Genomic DNA, 20,050 nt, shown 5'->3' with positions numbered 1-20,050 from the left:
CTGGAGCCAAAACTAGGGTGAGAAATAAGGAGAGATCTGTGTCCACTTGTGAGCCACGGGTGATAAGAGAGGCGTGATTGGAACTCTGATGCACCAGTTTCTTCATCTCTCTCAGCAGGGCTCTCCTTAAGGGCTTCCACCACTGCTGCATCATAAATGTGCTCAGGATCCTGGAGGCAAAATGAAATTCCTCTGAAAATGAAATGAAGGAACTTCTCCAGGCCAGAAACCATGAGGGAAGGTACCCAATCTTTTGCACCCAAGGCCGAAGAGTTTTAACTTGAATTGCAACCCTCAGAGGTTGTGACTCAGTTTTGCATAGAGTCCTCTCTCCTCCATTAACTGTTCCCTTTTCACAGATCTCTCCATCTTCCAACAAGATGACTTGGTCACAACACTCCAGGAACTGCAGAGATATTAAAGCAATCTACAACGAGCTTCTGCCTTGGAAGAGAGAGAAGACAGCCGTGCCAGACTCCCATTCAGCAGTGTCCCAGGCTCATCTGGTCCAGGGGTTCTCAACCTTGGCACCACTGACATTGAGGGCCATATAATTCTTTGTTGGGGGGGGGGGGGGGGGGGGGGACTGACCTGTGCATTGTAGGATATTTAGCAGCCTCCCTGGCTTCTACCCACTAGATGTCAGGAGCACCTCCTCCCCCAGGTGTGACAAGCAAAAGTGTTTCCAGACATTGCCCAGCGCCGGCTAGGAGGCAAAATGGCCCCCAGTTGAGAAGCACTGATCTAGTGCCCACGGGTCTCATGAGTATAAAAGAGACCTTTGGTTGCCACTGTGAAGCATATTGAGCCTTCCTTTGCTATTGCTTCCTACGTGAGCTGCTGTGCTAAGAAATCTCGTCATGGAGACTTGGGAGTATAAAATTGACAAAGTCACTGCAGACAAGGTTTGGTGGAGAGGGGAAATATGACCTCAGAGATGGCTTCCCTCTGTTGTAACATTACAAGCCCACCTCATCATCCTCATCTAGGCTACAGGTGATGTAGCCTACCGTGCAGTCTCCGGCCTCCAGGCCACACTACCTGGCCTGAGGAGTTTACACCAGCTTTATCTGTACAATAAAAATATAGCCGCATTTCATAATAGCATCCTACATTTTGCCCAAAGCACTTCTGTTTTTCTAATTTGAGTTCCCTTCATTTCCATATCATGCCTGAAATCAAAGAGCTGCTAAGAGGAGTTTCCTTTCATTTTGGAATGAGACCAAGCTCTCCCCATAGGATCAGCCCATCTAGGGGCAGGAAGACCCTCTTAGAGGTGGACAAGATGCTGTGAGATCTAAGATCGTTCAGCCAAAACAGGGCCTTGAAATACAGGTCTTTCCCCTGTGCTTTGGGGTTCACCCAAGGTCAGATCTACCTTTGATGCTCTTGATTGAAACCCTGAAAGAAGTAGCTGCATTTGGTCCTTGTGCATCTGATTGGGTTTGGGGGGAAGAAGGTGGTGCCCAAAAGGCCAAATGACAGCAGTTTCGCTTGGCTTTGGACAGCTCCAGCCTTCCTGCTTCCTTTGTACTAACTGCCCTGTCCACTTTCCCAGACAGCCCAAGGAGGGACAGTCTGGCTTTTAATGTCCAGTTGAGACACTTTCTGACAGAGCCATTTTCCTGAAAATCACCTCTCACCTTTGCACAGCATCTTCTAACTTTCAAAGGCCGATCTCGTCTCCTATCTCTCAGTCTCCCACAACCCAGTGAAGAAAGCAGGCAGCATTATTATCAGCCCATTTCTCAGATGTGGAAACTGAGGCACAGATGTAGGGGCACACATTCCAGCCCCTGAAGTTCCTGGTGCAGCCCCTCTGGCCAGCAAGCTCCCAGTTCTCTCCAGTGAGATTAGGTGTGATCTGAGCAGCTTTGTTCTGCAAACTCACGAAATCTGGCCCTGGGTTGGATTTCAGTGGCAGGCCAGCGGCCTCATTTCATTTGTTTCCTCAAGTAATAGAAGGGCAATCGTCCAGCCTGAGCACCCGGGAGCATACAGATTGCCCGCGGGCCCCAGAGTAAAAGCAGCCCGAGAAATGTTCTGGAAAAGCCCACAGGCTCCAGGTCCGGGCTCTGAGTGCCTCCTCCCCAACAATTGATGGCCAGACTGAGACTCCAGTGCCATCTGGTGGCTGCCTGTATTTTTCAACACACAAAAAGTAAGATGAAATGACCTTGGTGAAAAATAGAGTCTCTGAGGCCTCCTGGGTTCTTGCCTGAGTTCATACCGCTGGTGAGTGAGGTTCAGAGATAGGGCCAGGGCCAAGGTCACATTCTCCCCCCTTGAGGACTCCTGCAAAGACAGCTCTGACCCACATCCGTCAGGTGCCGGGAGTCTCCCTGTGCACCCCCAGGACTCCAGGACAGCCCTCCCTGCTACACATGGTCTCCAGGGACGGGACCCTTGCACTGCAGAGCTGTGGTCACCATATTTAGCACCCTAGATGGGCGAGAGCCCGTTCCCAGTCACCTCATGGGGGCCCAGAAGAAATCCAACCTTCTCCTCACCCTGGTCCCTGCCCAGCAGAGGAACGAGGAGGTCTTGTCCGCACCAGCCCAGCTGGATGCTTCCTGGAGGTGACAGATGCCACTCAGAGGAAACCTGAGCAATCCCCACATGCAAAATTCAGATGCTTGGAGCTTATTCTGAGGTCTCTAGCCCTCAGCAAACAGAGGCAGAGGCTGGGGGCAAAGCCACAGGTATAGGAAGGCCTGGTTTTCCTGGGTCTTGAAGAAACTTTTTCCTCTTTGGCCAGCCCTTCTGGCCACTGACAGAGGAGGCTAAAGATGCTGGCTACAGCATCCTGTAGCCATGGCAACTTCATTTGCTGCCAGCTCCTATCCCAGCTTGACTTACCTTTGAAAAGGCTGAGAGTTCTGCTTCTTACCCCTAGTTTAACGTTTCTCCACAGGTGGCAGGAGAGTCAGAAGACAGGACTTCTGCTGCCTCTGTTCCAATTGACCTCTCATTACAGGCCAGTCCTGTGGGCTCTCTCCTCCTGCAGGGGATGCACACGCATGTGCACGCACACGTACACCCACACACAGAGCACATCTCTGGGGAGTCACTGTAGGACAGGGGTAACCTGGCTTATCTCAGGGTAGAGAGGGGTCCTGGATTCCCACCAGGCATCCAGAACCCTTTACATGGGGCTGACATTGTAAGAATTGTCCCCACCCTGCCAAATTCCCAAGCTCATTCAGGGGATTCAGTCAGTCCCTTTCCTGGGAAATATTCATGTTCCTAAGCCTGAGAGCGTGGCTCTGGGCAGGGAGAAGCTTCTTGTCTTAGTTCTGAAGTCCTGGTCTCCAGCCTTTTTCCCCTGGGGAGTGATGCCAGGGGTATCTGGACCTCTCATCAAGGGATCTGTCATCTCCTGCCACCTCAGGCCTGCCCAGCCCTTGCGGGAGGAAAGGTTGGTCTAAATGTTCCTACCCGACTTCCCATCTCCCCACCGTCAGTGGTCCAGAGCTGGAGAAGGTGCCCCGTGTCCACCCCACAGGTAGGGGTCAGTGGTCCAGAGCTGGAGAATCTCCCTCTGGTGGAGGAAAGGTCTTGGCCCCTTAAGCCCAAAGGTAGGGCAACGGAAGCCGTGCACAGAGAGGAGCAGGCAGGGCCAGGTGCGAGCCAGGATGGCCAGGGACGGTCACGGTGTCTCCTGTGCACCTCTCCCCTTCCCTGACCTGGTCCAGGTGAGGACAACAGGTTTAGGCAGAAGAAGAGACTCTGTGAGCATAAAGTGCCACACCCGTTTCATGACCTCACGGGTCCTGCTGGTCCCAGTCACCTGCAGCTGGTGGGTCACCAGGACGACGGTCTTCCCCCTGAGCGCCTTCTCAATGCACTCCTCAAAGATGTGCTTCCCCACGTGGGCGTCCACGGCTGACAGCGGGTCATCCAGCAGGTAGATCTCATGGTTCAAGTAGACAGCTCGGGCCAGGCTGATCCTCTGCCTCTGTCCCCCAGAGAGGTTGAGGCCCTGCTCCCCGATCTGCAGACAAGGGCAATGCTACTTACTTACTGTCCATCACCGGACCCCATTCCCCACCCTGCAGTCCTTGGGGACCAGGAACTTCCTGAAGCTTCTCTAGATTCTTCTTCAGACTGCTCATCACCCCTTTACAGGAACCCCCTGGCCACACCAGTTACCCTGGAAAGTGGAAAGCTCCACTTCTGCAGGAAGCCTGATGGGCAGTGGTAAATAGGGAAAAGTTCCTTCCGGTGTTGAGTGAGGGGTACCTGGCTCACAACAGCCCCATCCCAGTGCAATCCTGTAGGGAGGGGCTACATCTTGACCACTAACACCAAAGGGCATTGTTGAGCAGGAAGCTCTGGGCAAGTGGACAAGTGAACAGGAAGGAAAACTGTCTGGGAGAAGAGGGACAAGGGGTCTCTCTTTGTTTACCTGTGGATCAACTTCCCGCCCCCACTAGGCAAGTCTAAGCTCCATGAAGATAACAGACATGTCAGCCTTTTTCGTCATTACATCCCTAAGGCCTGGCACCACACCTGGCCCAGAGCAGGTGCTCAATAAACATTTGTTGGAAAGATGAAAAGCTTAGGTTGCCTACTTCAGGTGATTCTATCCAACGGACCCCAAAGTGAGCCTCCAGGAGTTCAGCCAGTTGTTGTGCTGAGCACTGGGGCTGGACACATGAAGTGGGACCAGAAAATTCCCCTGTCTACTGGGAACTAGCATCTTAGCGGTGTGTGGGGGGGGCGGGGGTGGTTGCTAGTTACACACATAATAATGGCACAAAGAAGAATTTAACAAGTGCCAACTGAGAAGCATAAACTAAGTACTTTGGGGCAAATTACTTTAGACTCTGGGTCTGGGGAAAGTCTTCCTCAAGGGTGTGGATTTGGGGTGGGAACCTGAAGGGTGGCAACTGGCAGAAGCAGAGGTCTAGAGCCTGGAAGGCGAGCGCACACCTAGGCAGGCAGGTAGGGGTGGGTGGAAGCAAACCCTGGCAGGAAGGCCAGGGCTGCAGTGGCTGTGACGGCCATTTCTTTGATGCAGGCACACGGAGGTACCAGCAGAGAATGACAATGTGCTCTGAACTGGGCTTTCTTCAGGATGCCTCATTCTTTGGGCTCCTGGGCAGAGTGGGAAGACTGTGCAGAGGGTACACTGGGATGGGAAGACAGAAGGTGGCCCGGTGACTTCCCTGGGTCACCTGAGCTGGCAGGCTCAGCCCAGGACCCAGCCAGCCCTTTAAACAAAACCCTGGGGGGCAATGTTTGGAGATGACCCTTATACTCCTGGGCGGGCAGGGCCAGTGAGGCAGGAAGGGGCCCTTGAGCCTCCAGCCACAATGCTGTACGCTTGGCCTCTGTCTTAGGATGACAGAGCTGGCCCAGGAGGTGAGGAAGCACCTTTCACCAGAAACCTTCCCTGAGATGACAGGCAAATTAGAAGTGACCCCAAGAGTGAACAGGCTGAGCCCAGCACAAGTGGAGTTGGTGTCACATCCATTGTGGTATCTCCCAAGAAAGGACCCAGGTGGAGAATGCAGAACGGTAGAACCTGACTTTCCCCACATTTCCTGGAATCTTTCTGTCCTCTGGGGCACACGGATATGAAGGAGCTGGTGCCTGCAGAGCTTCAGCCCATAGGACCTGGCAGTTGATCTGCCATGAGCCGCTGTGGGGCTGAGCTCTGGGTTTGATTCACCTCAGTCAAGCCTCCATAAGGTGGGGTGCTCAGGTCCACCTGAAGGGCACAGACACGAACCGTGTGCTGATACCTGTGGGTGGAAAGCAAGAAGTCAGCACGGTGAGAAAGACCCCACGTCCATGCAGCCCTAGGTTGCTCCAAAGGTGCGCTGGTGCCATGGACAGGCGAGGAGGTGGCTGATTGCTTGGTCTTTGATGTCCAAGGGCAGCTTTCCCCTGACCTCTGCCCCGCTTACCTGATGCAGAGTTGACTTGGGAGGGCCCCTCTGCTTCCCACCATTCGAGAAAGATGAAATCAGTGCACATGAAACACCTGAAGGGAAAATTGCTCGTGGGAGTCAGAGCAGGGAGTCACCAATGAGGGCTGAGGTCGCTGGAGGAGGCCTCCCAGAGGCCGCAAGACCACTAGTGGACGAGGAGAAGCGTGTGGGTGGCGCCAGCATAGAGTGAGCGGGCAGGTCACAGGCAGCTACCCGGCAGGTGGCGCACTACGTCCTGGCAGCTCTTGACGCCCTGAGCATTGTGCCCATGTGTCAACTTTAGGGCTGGTGTGCCTGGTGGTTAAGACCAGTAGCTTTGGAATCAGAACAACCTGGACTTGGATCCATCTGGGTAACCTTGAACAAGTGACTGTACCTCCCTGATCCTCACCCTCTACTCTACACAATAGGCTAACGACTCTCATTGGGCTGTGAGAAGCGGGAACACACATATCAAGCCAAGAGCACGCTGTCGTGCGCAAATTTTCCATCAGCGGTAGTTATAATTAATGTTATCACCTTTGCCAATCTTTGACTATGAGATTCAGACTGCTCAGCGCATCTCCATCTTCTTGCCAGCTCCACCCCCATCTTAAACTTCCTCCCACCCTCCTGCTTCCTGTGGTCCTGAGAGTCTCACTATCCACCCCAGGAGTAGAACCCCTGCTAGAGATGCCACACAGGAAGATGCTCAGTCCATCCTTCAAGCCCAATTCAAGCGCCACCCTCTCTTCCCTCTTGTGATCACTGCTGCCCCTGAACAGTCCGCCACAGTCTCCTGCCCTTGGCACGTTCCTCCGTGGCCCATTGTGCATCTCCTACAACCCTTTACAGACTTGAGCACCTCAAGGGCAAAGTTACGTCTGAGCCACCCGGCTGGCCCACATGGTCCTGCATAGTCCTGTGTCTTGCAGGTATTTGGTAAATATTTGCTCTCTGATGTCCTAATAATAAAAGACAGGAATCCCTCCCTCCAGTCTGCTTCTGGCGAAAGAGGAGCCATTCCAGGCGGGGCTGGGAGGAGGCACAGGAAAAGGCAGTCCAGGAGATGCTGAGCACAACGGTTCGGCTGGTGCCAAGGACTCCCTGACTGAGCCTCTTGATGACAGGATGTCGTGGCCAGGAAAAAGGAGGGGAAGTAACAGATCTCTTGCTGAGAACCCACATGCTGGCCGATGTCGTCAGTAAGGATAGAGTTTGTGGGTTCAGGCAATAAGATGTGAAAGTCCAGACCACAGTTAAAGAGCTGACAGCCAAATTTGTAAAACCAACTCCATTTGTCTTTCCTTCAGCATCGTGGCACTTGAGGGGGCTGTCAGGCAGTTCCAGTGGGAACAAATGATGCTGGCCTGCAGTTCCTCTGACATTTAATAGCTTTGACCTTTGGCAGGTCAGCTCTCCTCTCTGGGCCTCAACCTCTTCATCTGTAAAATGGGGATATGATGCCAGGACCTCCCTTAAATGGGTGGTTATGGGGCTTTAACGAGAGAATGTACATGGCAGCACACCAAACTCGGCAAAGAACCTCAGGAAGCTATTTCCAGAGCTTAAATACAATGGTCCAAAGTGAATTCAAAAATTATGACTTGAACTTTGTTTTCATTCCATTAGGTCGTTTTGAGGACATCAGCAGTGATATATCCTGAAAACTGGTGTCAATTAATAGTTTCAGGGCTGACTAATTGCATACCTGCTGCACTCAATTTCAAGGAAAGTTCTTGTTACTTGGCCTAAAGCAAACTTGCCAGATTCCTCTTCCTCCAGTCAGACACCATATGCACTGTTACAGAGAACCTCAGAACATATGCTACTCTGCACTGGGATTGAGTGGCGATTCCGTACGTTTCTGAGAGCGTGATCACAGGTCTGCAGAAGGCACCTCTCCTGAACTCTTGGATCAGGAAGAGAAAAAGCAACATCCATTTGGATCTGACAAATGTTTAATCAGAACTCGTTAAAGAAACCCAGTTAGCAATCATTACCAATGCCATCAGCATCTGTAGCAGATTATACCAAATACTAAAACGCCTCATGCCTTCAAAGTTAATATTACCTTTGGTGATCATACTTTTCTCCAAATAATATGTTTTCTCTCACATTTCCCTGAAAGATCCATGCTTGCTGGGAAACGTAGGCCAGAGTCTCGTTGAAGGCCACGATCCCTTGTCGTAACTGCATCTGGAGCAACAACACCAGAGAACCTTCAGGAGCCAGGCCTCGCCACCTTCTCCTCGGGGGGGCGGGGGGGGCCTGTTGCACACTTGCCATCCACTTACTGTATGAGCACTAATTCGGAAGGTGCAAGAGGGTGACAAGCTGTCTTGCCACACACTGCAAAGCCCGGCTGTGCAGGCCAAGGGTCTCAAAGTCAAACATCTGCGAGAGGCCAGGTGGGCATGTTCCAGAAGGGGCAGAGGTGAGCCCTATGCTCTGGAGAGCACAGGCTGCAAGGCTGCTGCTGGCACACGTGCACCTTTGTGCAGCTAGGATGAGATGCTTTCTGAGCAGACCCATCACAAAGGCTCCCTCTTCCCCCAGGTGCACTGGCTAGACCCCACCCTCCTCAGCCAGGCCCCCAGGGAGAGGGCACAGCCTGCACTGCTGTGGATGGTGGCCCTGGCATGCCCCATCCTAAGGAAGCAACCTTGACCTCATTGCACAGTTGGTGCCAAGCAAGGATGCAAGCCTGCTGTGGCGAGTTTCTAATTTTTCAAGAGGAGTTGGAAAGTCTAGTTTCATGTAGAACTTCTGAACTTTCAAAACAATGAGGAATCCAATTAAGAAACAAGCATGGGCTCCGGTCTGTGACCCTGAGTACCCACGTTCATTTAAGATGGCCCTTCATGGTGAGCCTCAGCAGATAATGGGAGAGGCTAGTGGTGGTGCCATGTTTGTAGCTGTCAGGAAAGGGTGTATGAGGCAGGCCGTGGTGCTCAGGGCTGGTGCTCATGGGCCAGTGGCAGTGTGTTGGGGACAGCCAAGGACGATAGCCAAGGTGGCCGAGGGATGTGACCCCATTCCTCCTCAGGAATGGTCTAAGGGATAGAGAACATTAGACTTGGAGAAGAGAGAATGATAATAACAATAACAACAACGACAATAACTATAATAATAATAGCTAAAATGAATAGGGTGTATGCCAGGCACTGTGTTAAGTGCATATAAAATGCTAATCACTGTGGCTGGTGCTGGGAATTGTCCTGTAACTACTGTTATATCAGTCATCTCATTTAGTCTTCATCACAACATCCTTAGCCCCATTTTACAGATGAGCCAACCAGGGCTCAGAGTGGTTAAGTGACTTATCCATGCTCATGAGACTGAGATAGCTGGTGAAACCATGCCGTCCAGAGCCCACTCACTTAACCCAGTGACCATGTGAGGGGCCTCCCAAGTGACCACGTGAGGGGACTGATCCCACCACTGTCACATGGGAGATGGATTCTGTTTTCTCTGGGACATTCCACAGGAGCAGACCATAGGGTAGAAGTTAAAAGGAGGCAAATTTCACTCCAATATACCTCAAATCTCTCTAAAGAGATAATGAGTTCCCCATCACTGGAGGCATCTGAGCAGAGGTTGACTCATCTCTTATAGGATTCGGTGGAAAGGACTCATGTTATTAGGTGGAGAATTGGGCTGGGTCACCTGTAATGCCCCTACCGACTCTAGGTTATCAAAGGCACTCACGCTGCATCCCGGAGCCTGAGGGACCGCCACAGCTCACCTAACTCAGCCCCTGCCTCCGCCTTCAAGCAGGGAAGGAGTTTTCACTCTTTCTACAAATGAGTCAGCTGAGGCCAGAATGAGTCACCCTGGTCTGGAGGGGCTCTTCTGAGCCTAGCATCCCCCTGTCTCTATTGCAGGCAAAGGCAATCCCAGGTGTCCAAACTTCCCTTTAGGAACACAGAGTGGAGAGAAAGAGAACTTAATTTCTTTCCCCAGAAAATTTCTCATTCATTTGGAATGAGAAGCCTTGGCAACTGTGAATTATTCATTTACTGTGGATACAGTGAATGGCTTGGCCATTTCCCTGGGGTCAAGCAGCTAGAAGTAGCAGACAAAGGAGGAGAGTGCACCTGCCCTCCCTTGCTACCGTGAGGTGTGCTTTGGTTCACACATTCATTAAGCCCCTCCTCCACTGAGGAACAGCTGCTCAGGGCAGACACTGGGGAAATGGAGATGGATCTAAAGTCACCGAGAGTCGCAGGTTCCTGGGTTTTTCCCCGCCAAGTGGCCTGGCCGGCCTTTCTATTTAGCACAGGCCAAGCATGTCATGAGAAAACCATGGATTTAATGATCCATTGCTTCCTTTGACCAAGATGGAGCTCCAGGCAAGGAAGCTATCGCTGCTTAACTCATGTCCTCAGGAGGCAAACCGGGGAGAGTGCGCGGAAGGCCTGGCCCCGCCTGCCATGGGCCTGGAACTGCCAAGTGCATTGACCTCCTGGGCATCACCGTTGACTATGAGCACAGAGTCCAGTGCGGCCGAGCCCAGGGCCCCAAATGTGGCCAGCAGGGAACCACTCCATCGTCACAATGCTCAGCACACAGCTTACCTGTCCTAGGAGAGCTGCAAGGAGGGAGCTCTTTCCACTTCCAACATTCCCACAGATGCCCAAGACCTTCCCCTACCAGAGAAACAGAAAAAAGACAGTCATTCTCTGAGTTCGTAGAGGGTCACCACCAAACTGCACTGGCCAGGCCAGGCAGGGACCAGTGGGGCACTGCTGGCTCTGTGAGGTGCTAGTTGCAGCCTCACCCCCCAACCCTGATACACGGCCTCATAGGAGGCAGGAGCCTCAGTCTGCACAAGCCAGCACAGCACCCAGAGGGCTTCTAGAAGTCATGTATAAGCGCCGGTGCAGAACAGCCTTGCGCTGCTCTGGGACACACAGGCCCTGAACAGGAGGGTGGTCCTGTGCCAACTCCAGGAAAGTAAATCTAATGGACGTCAAAGGCTGCACAGCCCAGAGGGACTGTGACAGCCTGCAAGTACAGAAGGCCGGGTGCTTTTTAAAAGTCCTCTTAAAGCATCCTTCCTCCATCACAACTCAGTCTGAAATTACTGAGCAGTTATGCTGTTCCAGCGTGTTGGCTTCATGGATTTTTCTACAGCCGCAGATTTATCAATTCAGCTAACAAATCATTGCTAAAGCCTGCTTTGTGCCAGGTGCTGTTCTGAACACCAGCAATAGCACAATACAGCAAAGAACGTCACAATCAAAAGTCTGGGTCTGCCCGCACGGAGCTTATGTTTTAGTTGGGGAGACAGTAAACAAGATAAGTAAGTAAAATATGGAGTATGTCAGATACATGCCATGGAAGCAGATAAAGCAGCGAGGAGATGGGGGCGGGGAGCCTTACTGGACATGTGGACCTCTTAGCTTGAGCTCTCCCAGAAGGAGACCCCAAAGCAAGGAATTGAATGAAGGTAGCTTGCTGGGGAGGTGCAGAAAACACCTGCTGTGGGAGGGGGATGGTACAGGAGGAGGAAGGTGGCCCATCAAAGGAGTGCTCTTAGGTCAGCTCCCACAGGAGGCAAATGAAGCTCAATGCTGCTGGGAAACTCAAGGAATTGCAGAAACTGAGCCTGGCTTTGTCCCCCCAATGGCTGAGGGCGTCAGGTTAAATAGCCAACAGTCAGTGTTTGAGAGCTGCTCCCTCGGCTGTTGACGTCTTGGCTTACTGAGGGTGGTGGGGAGGGCCCTCAGGCACACAGATGCAGATCTGGCAGCTGGAAGATGGCCAGGCCACACGGATGGGTCACTGACAGTACCTGCTGCAGGTGATGTCTGAGTAAGACCCGGAGGGGGCAAGGGAGTGAGCCGTGTAGTTATGGGGGGGCACGGCTGGCAGAATAGGAGTCCATGTGGAGACTCTGAGGGGAGACCACTCTTGTGTTCAAGCAGATGTTGCAATGCAGCAGTTGGAACATCTAGAACATTCTCACTGAGACCTGCTCCCAGTGATGCCTCAGAGCAAAGATGCCCAGCACGGGGCCAAATGTGGCTTCTTTCCCACCTGAGCTAGACCAGAGGGCCCCTCGCCTGCCTGCTACCCCCAGCACAAGAGGGTTGTTGCCTGTCATCATTCAGCCCTTGGATAAGTCTTTACTGAACACCAGATACTGCACTAGGCACTGGCAATAAAGCAGTGATCAAGGTAGACGCAGTCCCTGCCTTTACTGTCACTGGCGCTGCAGGTAAGTGAAGCGGATCCATTTTAATTCCACCAAAAGGACTACAAGGAACCGGGGCATTATGAAGATTTTGGGACAAAGAGACACAGGGATGGATCCAGCTTCCCTAGACACTTGGCTCTTTGTTGAGTCCTGTCCACTACTTGTGGCCAGATCTAAGCCTTCTAGATTCATCCCTGTCTTCAGCAGGAAATCCATGAGGCCTGCACCCCTGAGTTTCTGATTATTTGGAAAACATTATTGGAAACCTACTCTGTGCCAGGCTCTGGGCTCAGTGTAAGGCCACACGACTGTGAACAAGTTCACAGATATGTGCCCTGACCTCAAGGAGGCTATGGTCTAATGGAATCTTAGAACTAAATTTGGAAAAACATAGATGCCTTGAGTTTAGGACATTTAAGGGCAGCACTTAAGCTGGACATGATTGTTAGAGGAAAAAGGCAACAGCAATAGCTCCTGTCCGTGGGGACTTAGCATTTGTGCGTGATGTGTCTTTCCGTCCTCCCATCCACCTTGTGAAGTGGGTACTATTATTAAAATACCCATGGAGCAGGTAAAGAAACTGGCTTGAAGAGGTTAGGCAATATGCTTAAGGCCATGCAGCTGGTGAGCGGCTGGGACTGGAACCCGGGTCCACCAGGCTAGAGAGGCATAGCCCTAATCCCCAAGAGATTGTGCTGCACCCTTTGTCTTCACCTTATTTCACAAACTATTTGACCATGTCCTTGACGACAAGTCATGAGCCACCAACGTACTGAGAAGGAGGAAAGCGAATGAAGGGCTAAGAGGAGGCTTCTTTACAACACGAGAGCAGTTCACTGAGTCCTCTCTGGAGCAACGCTGAAGGCATGGTTGAAGTGATCTGGGTGCTGCACGTCATAGGCGGGGAAGAGTGATGAGAAAGCAAGTGGGCTGCACACAGCAAGACTTCACTGAGAGCCAAGCTCAATTGCACTCAGCCAACCAAATATCATTTCCAAAGAATACGTGCAGAGAGCCTTGTTAGCTACGAGGTATCACTCTACACCAGTTACTGAGCCTAGCGTCACATAATACATAAGAACCTCTCCCTCTATAGTGCTCACATGGGGAAAGGGTGAGTCAACAAGATGGGAGATTAAAATATTAGGCACGAGATTAATGCTGAGCCCTTTGCAGCAAAATCAACACTGCCATCGGGCTGTGGGCTGACGAGTACCCAGGGCAAGAAAACCACATGCAAGAGAAGGTCAAACATTCCCCAAATGCAGAGCTGCTCTAAGGACTCTACCCCCCAATCCCGAGGGGAGGGGAGCAGTCAGCAGAATCTGGCTGGCTTCTGTTCCTAGGCTGCTTGTGGCACTCATTTTGCTTTTTACAAGAGCAGTGTCGCTTGGTGGTTAAGAGCAGATGGTGGCACCAGGCACCCTGGGTGTGAAGCCCTCTTCTGCCACTTTCGAGCTGTATGACTTGGACGAGTTATTTAACCCGCTGTGTCTCTGGTTCCTCAGTCATAAAGTGGGGCAGCTATACACCCACCTCATAAGGTTATTGGGGTAGATAAATGAGTTAATTATGTGCCTCGTAAATAGAAATTGCTCATAACTGTCAGCTATTATAATCTATTATTAGACTCCAACGTGAAATTAAGAACAAATCTGAAAAGATTTATGAAAGCTAGTCAGTTTGAGTCTAGCCCACCTGAAATGGATTGTCCATTAAACACGGCAACTGGCTCTCAACTCCTGTGGAATTTGAAGATCGGCACTAATACAACCGCTAAGACAACAGTATTCTCTCAGCTTGAAGAGATGTCTCCAGGGTTCATTTGCATAGCTTTAAAATTTGGGGAGAAATGGAGACATCCCACCACGACCTCCTGCTCAAACTGAATTATATTCAGCCTTGAGAAGGCCATGGTCATGTGACACAAGGAAGAAGGATGGAGGCCACACCTTTGGAACACATACCCACCTTTCTCACCACAAAGCTTATATTGTGCAGAACCGATTTGGGGCTGCCACGTTGCTCCTGGGCACTGGTGACTCCCTGACCTGATGGACTCAAACTGTATGCCTCTGGCCTCTGTTTCTTAAGAAGACGCTTCTTCTGGTTCTGCACTGTCTTTAGGTCACTTTTCCCCCTGGTTTCTTGCTCCCATGTCAAGGTGGCATTTGCTAAAAGCAAGACTGTATCTGGCTCTTCTTTTAGCTTTTAGCTATGAGAATTTTCTAAGAATAAAGAAACAAAATTAACTTGGCAGACGTCATCCATTTGCAAGAATCATCCCAGTATGTCTTCTAATGACCCCAAATCATAATCTTGGGAATTCTACCTGGGACATCCGGGAAAGGTCTGAAGACATTCCCCCAGGAGAAGCTGCAGCAAAAATATTCTATTAGCTCATACTATGCAGAACGGATGCCTTTTTAACCACAAGGCCTATCTGGGTCACCCACATTGGAGAATGCTGATCCCAGCTACAATTTACCCTTATGCCCAAGATGGCCAGCTTTTGCCAGTCTTTGGGTGGTTGGCTTCACTGCTTGACACTAATGCTTATGAAACCAAGGTCACATGTTCTGTCTCTGCTGTGTCTTCTTCCTAAGTCCCCACTCAGCTCAGTTCAACAAAACACCTGCCAAGTGCCTACTCTGTGCCAGATTCTGGGGTAAACGACAGAAATGCAAATATTAGTCATAAGGCATGCTTCCTGTCCTTGAAGAGACTGCAGTCCAGGCGGGGATGGGAACATGCACAGATCATTTCAGTGAAATGTGACAGGGACAAAGCCCTGTAACTGCCGGGGATGGGACACTTGGCTCTGCATCCTGGAGGCCCATGTAATTGATGCCTGAGCTGAGTCTGTACAGCGCTGTACAGGCAAAGATGAGGGAGGGGTTAGGGGAGGAGAGCTTTCTAGTAGAGGGCACAGTATGAGCAAAAACAGGCAATAGCATGGTTTGGGGGGATGAGAGGTATAAGACGAGAAGTTCAGTATAACCGAGGGCCAGAGCTCAAGGTAGGAAGGGGATAAGAAATGAAGTGGAGACATAACTGAGGACGTGCTGATGGAGGACCCAGGCTCAGCCCTGGAGAGTGAAGGACAAGGATTTCAAGCAGGTTAATGTCAGTGATCAGACAAATATTTTAAAGCTCAATTAACAGTGCAATATGTATTTGAAAAGGACAGCATTGGAAAAAGACAACTGGTTCTTCAGTCACTGTGATAGTTCAGATGAGAGACTATGAAGTCTTGAATGAAGGTGATGACACTAGGGACAGAGTGGAGGTTGTGGAGTCAAGAAATAGCATTGTTCCTCTAGTCTAAGATATTGGGTATCGTTAGACAATTAATGTCATGAGGTTAACTCTGTGTTTTGTTCAAAATGTAATAACTCAACAGTGCACCTTCCAATCCAGTCTCATAAATGGTGCCTCTTAAAATTGAAGGAATACAGTGATCAGGAGGTGAGTCAACAGGATTCTTTTTTTTTTTTTTTAACTATTATTTGTGTCATTCTTTTTTTGTTTCTTTAAATTTTTGGCCACATTGGGTCTTCGTTGCTGTGTGCGGGCTTTCTCTAGTTGTGTCGAGTGGGGGCCACTCTTCGTTGCAGTGCGCAGGCTTCTCATTGTAGTGGTTTCTCTTGTTGCGGAGCACAGGCTCTAGGCACATGGGCTTCAGTAGTTGTGGCACACTGGCTCAGAAGTTGTGGCTCAAGGGCTCTAGAGCGCAGGCTCAGTAGCTGTTGTGCACGGGCTTAGTTGCTCTGCGGCATGTGGGATCTTCCCGGACTAGGGCTCGAACCCGTGTCCCCTGCATTGGCAGGAGGATTCTTAACTACTGCACCACCAGGGAAGTCCCAACAGGATTCTTGATTGGTTAAATGTGGATGGTAAGGGAGAAGAGGGATACAGGCACCTAGGATGCTTAAAATGACATCCACATTTCAGACGTGAGTAAATAAGATCTTCCAATCAATTCACAGAGGTCTGAACGCACTGTTCTCTTGACTGAAATGTGCTTCTCCTTTTCCTTTCCTTGCCTCAACTTCAAAACCACTTTATCTGCCCTTCCTACACATCACTTTCACCCTTACTATATATAGCAATTACTGGGATACCTGGTCCTGTACTAGACTGGAGGCTCTTAAGAGTAAAGACTCTCTTCCTTATATTTGCATTTTCCACAGTGCCTTGCATATAGGAAGCATACAGTAAATCTTTTTTTTAATTGAGATATAGTTGATTTACAATATCAGTCTCACATACACAACATAGTGATTCAAAGTTTTTATAGATTATACTCCATTTAAAGTTATTATAAAATATTGGCTATATTCCTGTGCTGTACAATATATCCTCGTAGCTTATTTATTTTATACATAACAGTTTGTACCGCTTAATCCCCTGTTCCTATCGTGCCCCTTCCCCTTCCCTCTTCCCACTGGTAACCACTAGTTTGTTCTTTATATCTGTGAGTTTGTTTCCTTTTTGTTATATTCAGAGTATTTTGCTTTACTTTTTTAGACTTCACATATACATGATATCATTCAGTATTTGTCTTTCTTTGTCTGACTTATTTCACTTAGCATAATGCCCTCCAAGTCCATCCACGTTCATACAAATGGCAACATTTCATTCTTTTTGTGGCTGAGTAATATTCTATTGTGTATATGTACCACCATCTTCCTTATCCATTCATCTCTCAACGGACACTTAGGTTCCTTCCGTATCTTGGCTTTTGTAAATAATGCTGCTATGAACATTGTGGTGCATGTATCTTTTCAAATTAGTGTTCTGTTTTCTTCAGATATATACCCCAGAGAGTAATTGTTGGGTCATATGGTAGTTCTATTTTTAGTTTTTTGAGGAACCTCCACAGTGTTGTTTTCCATAGTGACTGCACAAATTTACCTTCTACCAACAGTATACGAGGGTTCTCTTTTTTCCACATCCTCCCCGACATTTGTAATTTGTGTTCTTTTTGATGATAGACATTCTGGCAGGTGTGAGGTGATATCTCATTGTGGTTTTGATTTGTATTTCCCTGATGATTAGCGATGTTGAGCATCTTTTCATGTGCCTGTTGGCATCTGCATTTCCTCTTTGGAAAAATTTCTATTCAGTTATTTTGCCCATTTCTAATTGGGTTGTTTTTGATGTTGAGTTGTATGAGCTGTTTATATATGTTGGATATTAACCCCTTATCAGTCATATCATTTGCAAATATTTTCTCCCATTCAGTAGGTTGTCTTTTCGTTTTGCCAATGCTTTCCTTTGCTGTGCTACTGTCAATTTCTCCCTTTATATCTGTTAATATTTGCTTTATGTATTTAAGTGGGTCCTATGTTGAGTGCATATGTATTTATAATTGTTATATTTTCTTCTTGGATCGATCCTTTGATCATTATGTAATGCCTTTGTTTCTTGTAACAGTCTTTGTTTTAAAGTCTATTTTTTCTGATATAAGTATTTCTACTCCAGCTTTCTTTCGATTTCCATCTGCATGGAATGTCTTTTCCATCCCCTCACTTTCAATCTGTGTGTGTCTTTAGATCTGAAGTGAGTCTCTTGCAGGCAGCATGTATATCGGTTTTGTTTTCATATCTATTCAGCCACTCTATGTCTTTTGGTTGGAGCATTTAGTCTATTTACATTTAAAGTAATAATGGGTAGTTATTGTCATTCTGTTAATTGTCTTGGGGTTGTTTTTGTAGTTCTTTTTTGTTCTTTTCTTCTTTTGCTCTCTTCCTTTGTGACTTGATGACTATCTTTAGTGTTACGTTTGGATTCCTTTCTTTTTTGTGTGTGTGTTTATCTATTATAAATGTATGGTTTGTGGTTACCATGAGGTTTATATATAGCAATCTATACATATATATACACGATTACTTTAAGTTGCTGATCTCCTAATTTCAAATGCATTTTAACAACCCTGAGTTTTTACTCTCTTCCCCCACAGGTACTGTTTTTCCATATTTTACATCAATTGGTTTTGTTATCCCTTAACTATATATTGTGGATTTAGATGATTTTACTACTTTTGTCTTTTAACCTTCCTACCAATTTTATACATAGTTGATTAACTACCTTTACTGTATATTTGCCCTTACTGATAAACTTTTTCCTTTTGCGATTTTCATGTTTCTAGTTGTGTTCTTTTCTTTCTAGCTTAGAGAAGTCCCTTTAACATTTCTTGTAAAGCTGGTTTGATGGTTCTGAACTCTTTTAGCTTTTGCTTGTCTGTAAAGTTTTGAACTCTCCATCAAATCTGAATGAGAGTCGTGTGGTGTAGAGTATTCTTGGTTGTAGTTTTTCCCCTTTCATCACTTTAAATATATCGTGCCACTCCCTTCTGACCTGCAGAGTTTCTGCTGAAGTCAGCTGATAGCCTTATGGGAGTTTCCTTGTATGTAACTTGTTGCTTTCCCTTGCTGCTTTTAATAGTCTCTCTTTACCTTTAATTTTTGCCATTTTAATTACAATGTGTCTTTGTGTGGTTCTCTTTGTGTTGATCCTGTTTGGGACTCACACAGTAAATCTTTGATGAATGAATAAATTAATAAATAAAATGACTAAATGAGTGTATAAATATGGTGTCTCCCCCCGCCACCGTCTTCATCACTTCTGTCACCACACACATCCTAGGACAAACTAGGTAGGCAAAAGGGAGATGGTTCAGTGCAAACTGAACTCCACTCCTGGAACAAGTTAAGAGTTATGGCTTGGAGAAAGAGTTGAGGGTCAGGAACATAATCTCCCTGGGTGGAGACTCCATCTCATTTTTACTAAAAGGGCAGGCCACCTATAATACTCTGCCTATATCCTGCTTGATGCATATTTGTGTATCCAACACTGAATGGAGGGTCTTCTCCCAACACCCACCAAACCAGTGACCCAGCCCTCCAATGGGTTGACACAGCCTCCCCTTATCTGGGAATTTTCCTGCCCCAAAAATGAGAACTTTCTTCCCTGCTCACCCAGTGTTAGTTATACCTTCATTCTCCTTAGAGAGACATTGGCTTCAGCTGCTGCTGGGTTGACACAGCCTCCCCTTATCTGGGAATTTTCCTGCCCCAAAAATGAGAACTTTCTTCCCTGCTCACCCAGTGTTAGTTATACCTTCATTCTCCTTAGAGAGACATTGGCTTCAGCTGCTGCTTTGACCGAGAAAGGTAAGATTGCAATTGAAAACTCCATTACATTAAACATGGCAATCACACTAAATGCCTGAAGAACAAGAGAGGTATAGAATTCAGGATGCGATGTTGCCTTGGCTTTGAACCATTAAGTCCATGGGGATTAAATTTCCTGAGATGAGAAACATTAGCACAGTTGGGATTCTCAGAGGAAAAATTTTCTCATTTCATGGCTCAGAAATCATGGGTTGGCAAATTGAAGGTGTTAACATCTTAAACTATTTTGCGTTTGGATTTTCACCAAAATGGTGGGAAACTTATCCCCTTATCTCTGTCAATCCAGAGGATAAGGTCTGAAAAGGGCCTCTAATTGAGGGCCTTTGGAAATCTCCATCCATACCATATCCTTATTTGGCCTAGACCATTCATTCAAAAACCTATGCAGGGCTTCCCTGGTGGCGCAGTGGTTGAGAGTCCGCCTGCTGATGCAGGGGACACGGGTTCGTGCCCTGGTCCGGGAAGATCCCACATGCCACGGAGCGGCTGGGCCCATGAGCCATGGCCGCTGAGCCTGAGTGTCCGGAGCCTGTGCTCTGCAACGGGAGAGGCCACACAGTGAGAGGGTCGCGTACCGTGAAAAAAAAAAAAACCAAAAAAACCCTATGCAGATTTTTCCTAAATTATCCCCTTCTCTCTGTTGCTTCAGAGGCATCTAACCCTTCAGAGATAGAGCATCCTTTTACATACCACACAGAGACCAGTGTTGAAGGTGGAAGCTCCCTAGA

The 20,050-nt window shown here is 48.5% G+C and overlaps 1 protein-coding gene across 1 annotated transcript in view; it reads right to left on the bottom strand.

The window, feature by feature from the left end:
- Positions 1-20,050, bottom strand: part of ABCC12 (ATP binding cassette subfamily C member 12) — a 59,364-nt gene that overhangs the window by 25,212 nt on the left and 14,102 nt on the right. Inside the window, 9 exon segments of the mRNA XM_029235797.1 lie at positions 95-192; positions 281-343; positions 345-406; positions 3,791-3,994; positions 5,678-5,750; positions 7,993-8,117; positions 10,499-10,570; positions 14,095-14,331; positions 19,249-19,356. Of these exon segments, the coding sequence (XP_029091630.1) occupies positions 95-192; positions 281-343; positions 345-406; positions 3,791-3,994; positions 5,678-5,750; positions 7,993-8,117; positions 10,499-10,570; positions 14,095-14,331; positions 19,249-19,356 (1,042 nt within the window).

This window comes from Monodon monoceros, unplaced genomic scaffold (assembly GCF_005190385.1).
Source record: "Monodon monoceros isolate NGI ecotype Baffin Bay Population unplaced genomic scaffold, NGI_Narwhal_1 Super_Scaffold_10, whole genome shotgun sequence".
Lineage (NCBI taxonomy): Eukaryota > Metazoa > Chordata > Mammalia > Artiodactyla > Monodontidae > Monodon > Monodon monoceros.
This window is presented reverse-complemented; position numbering and strand designations above follow the sequence as displayed.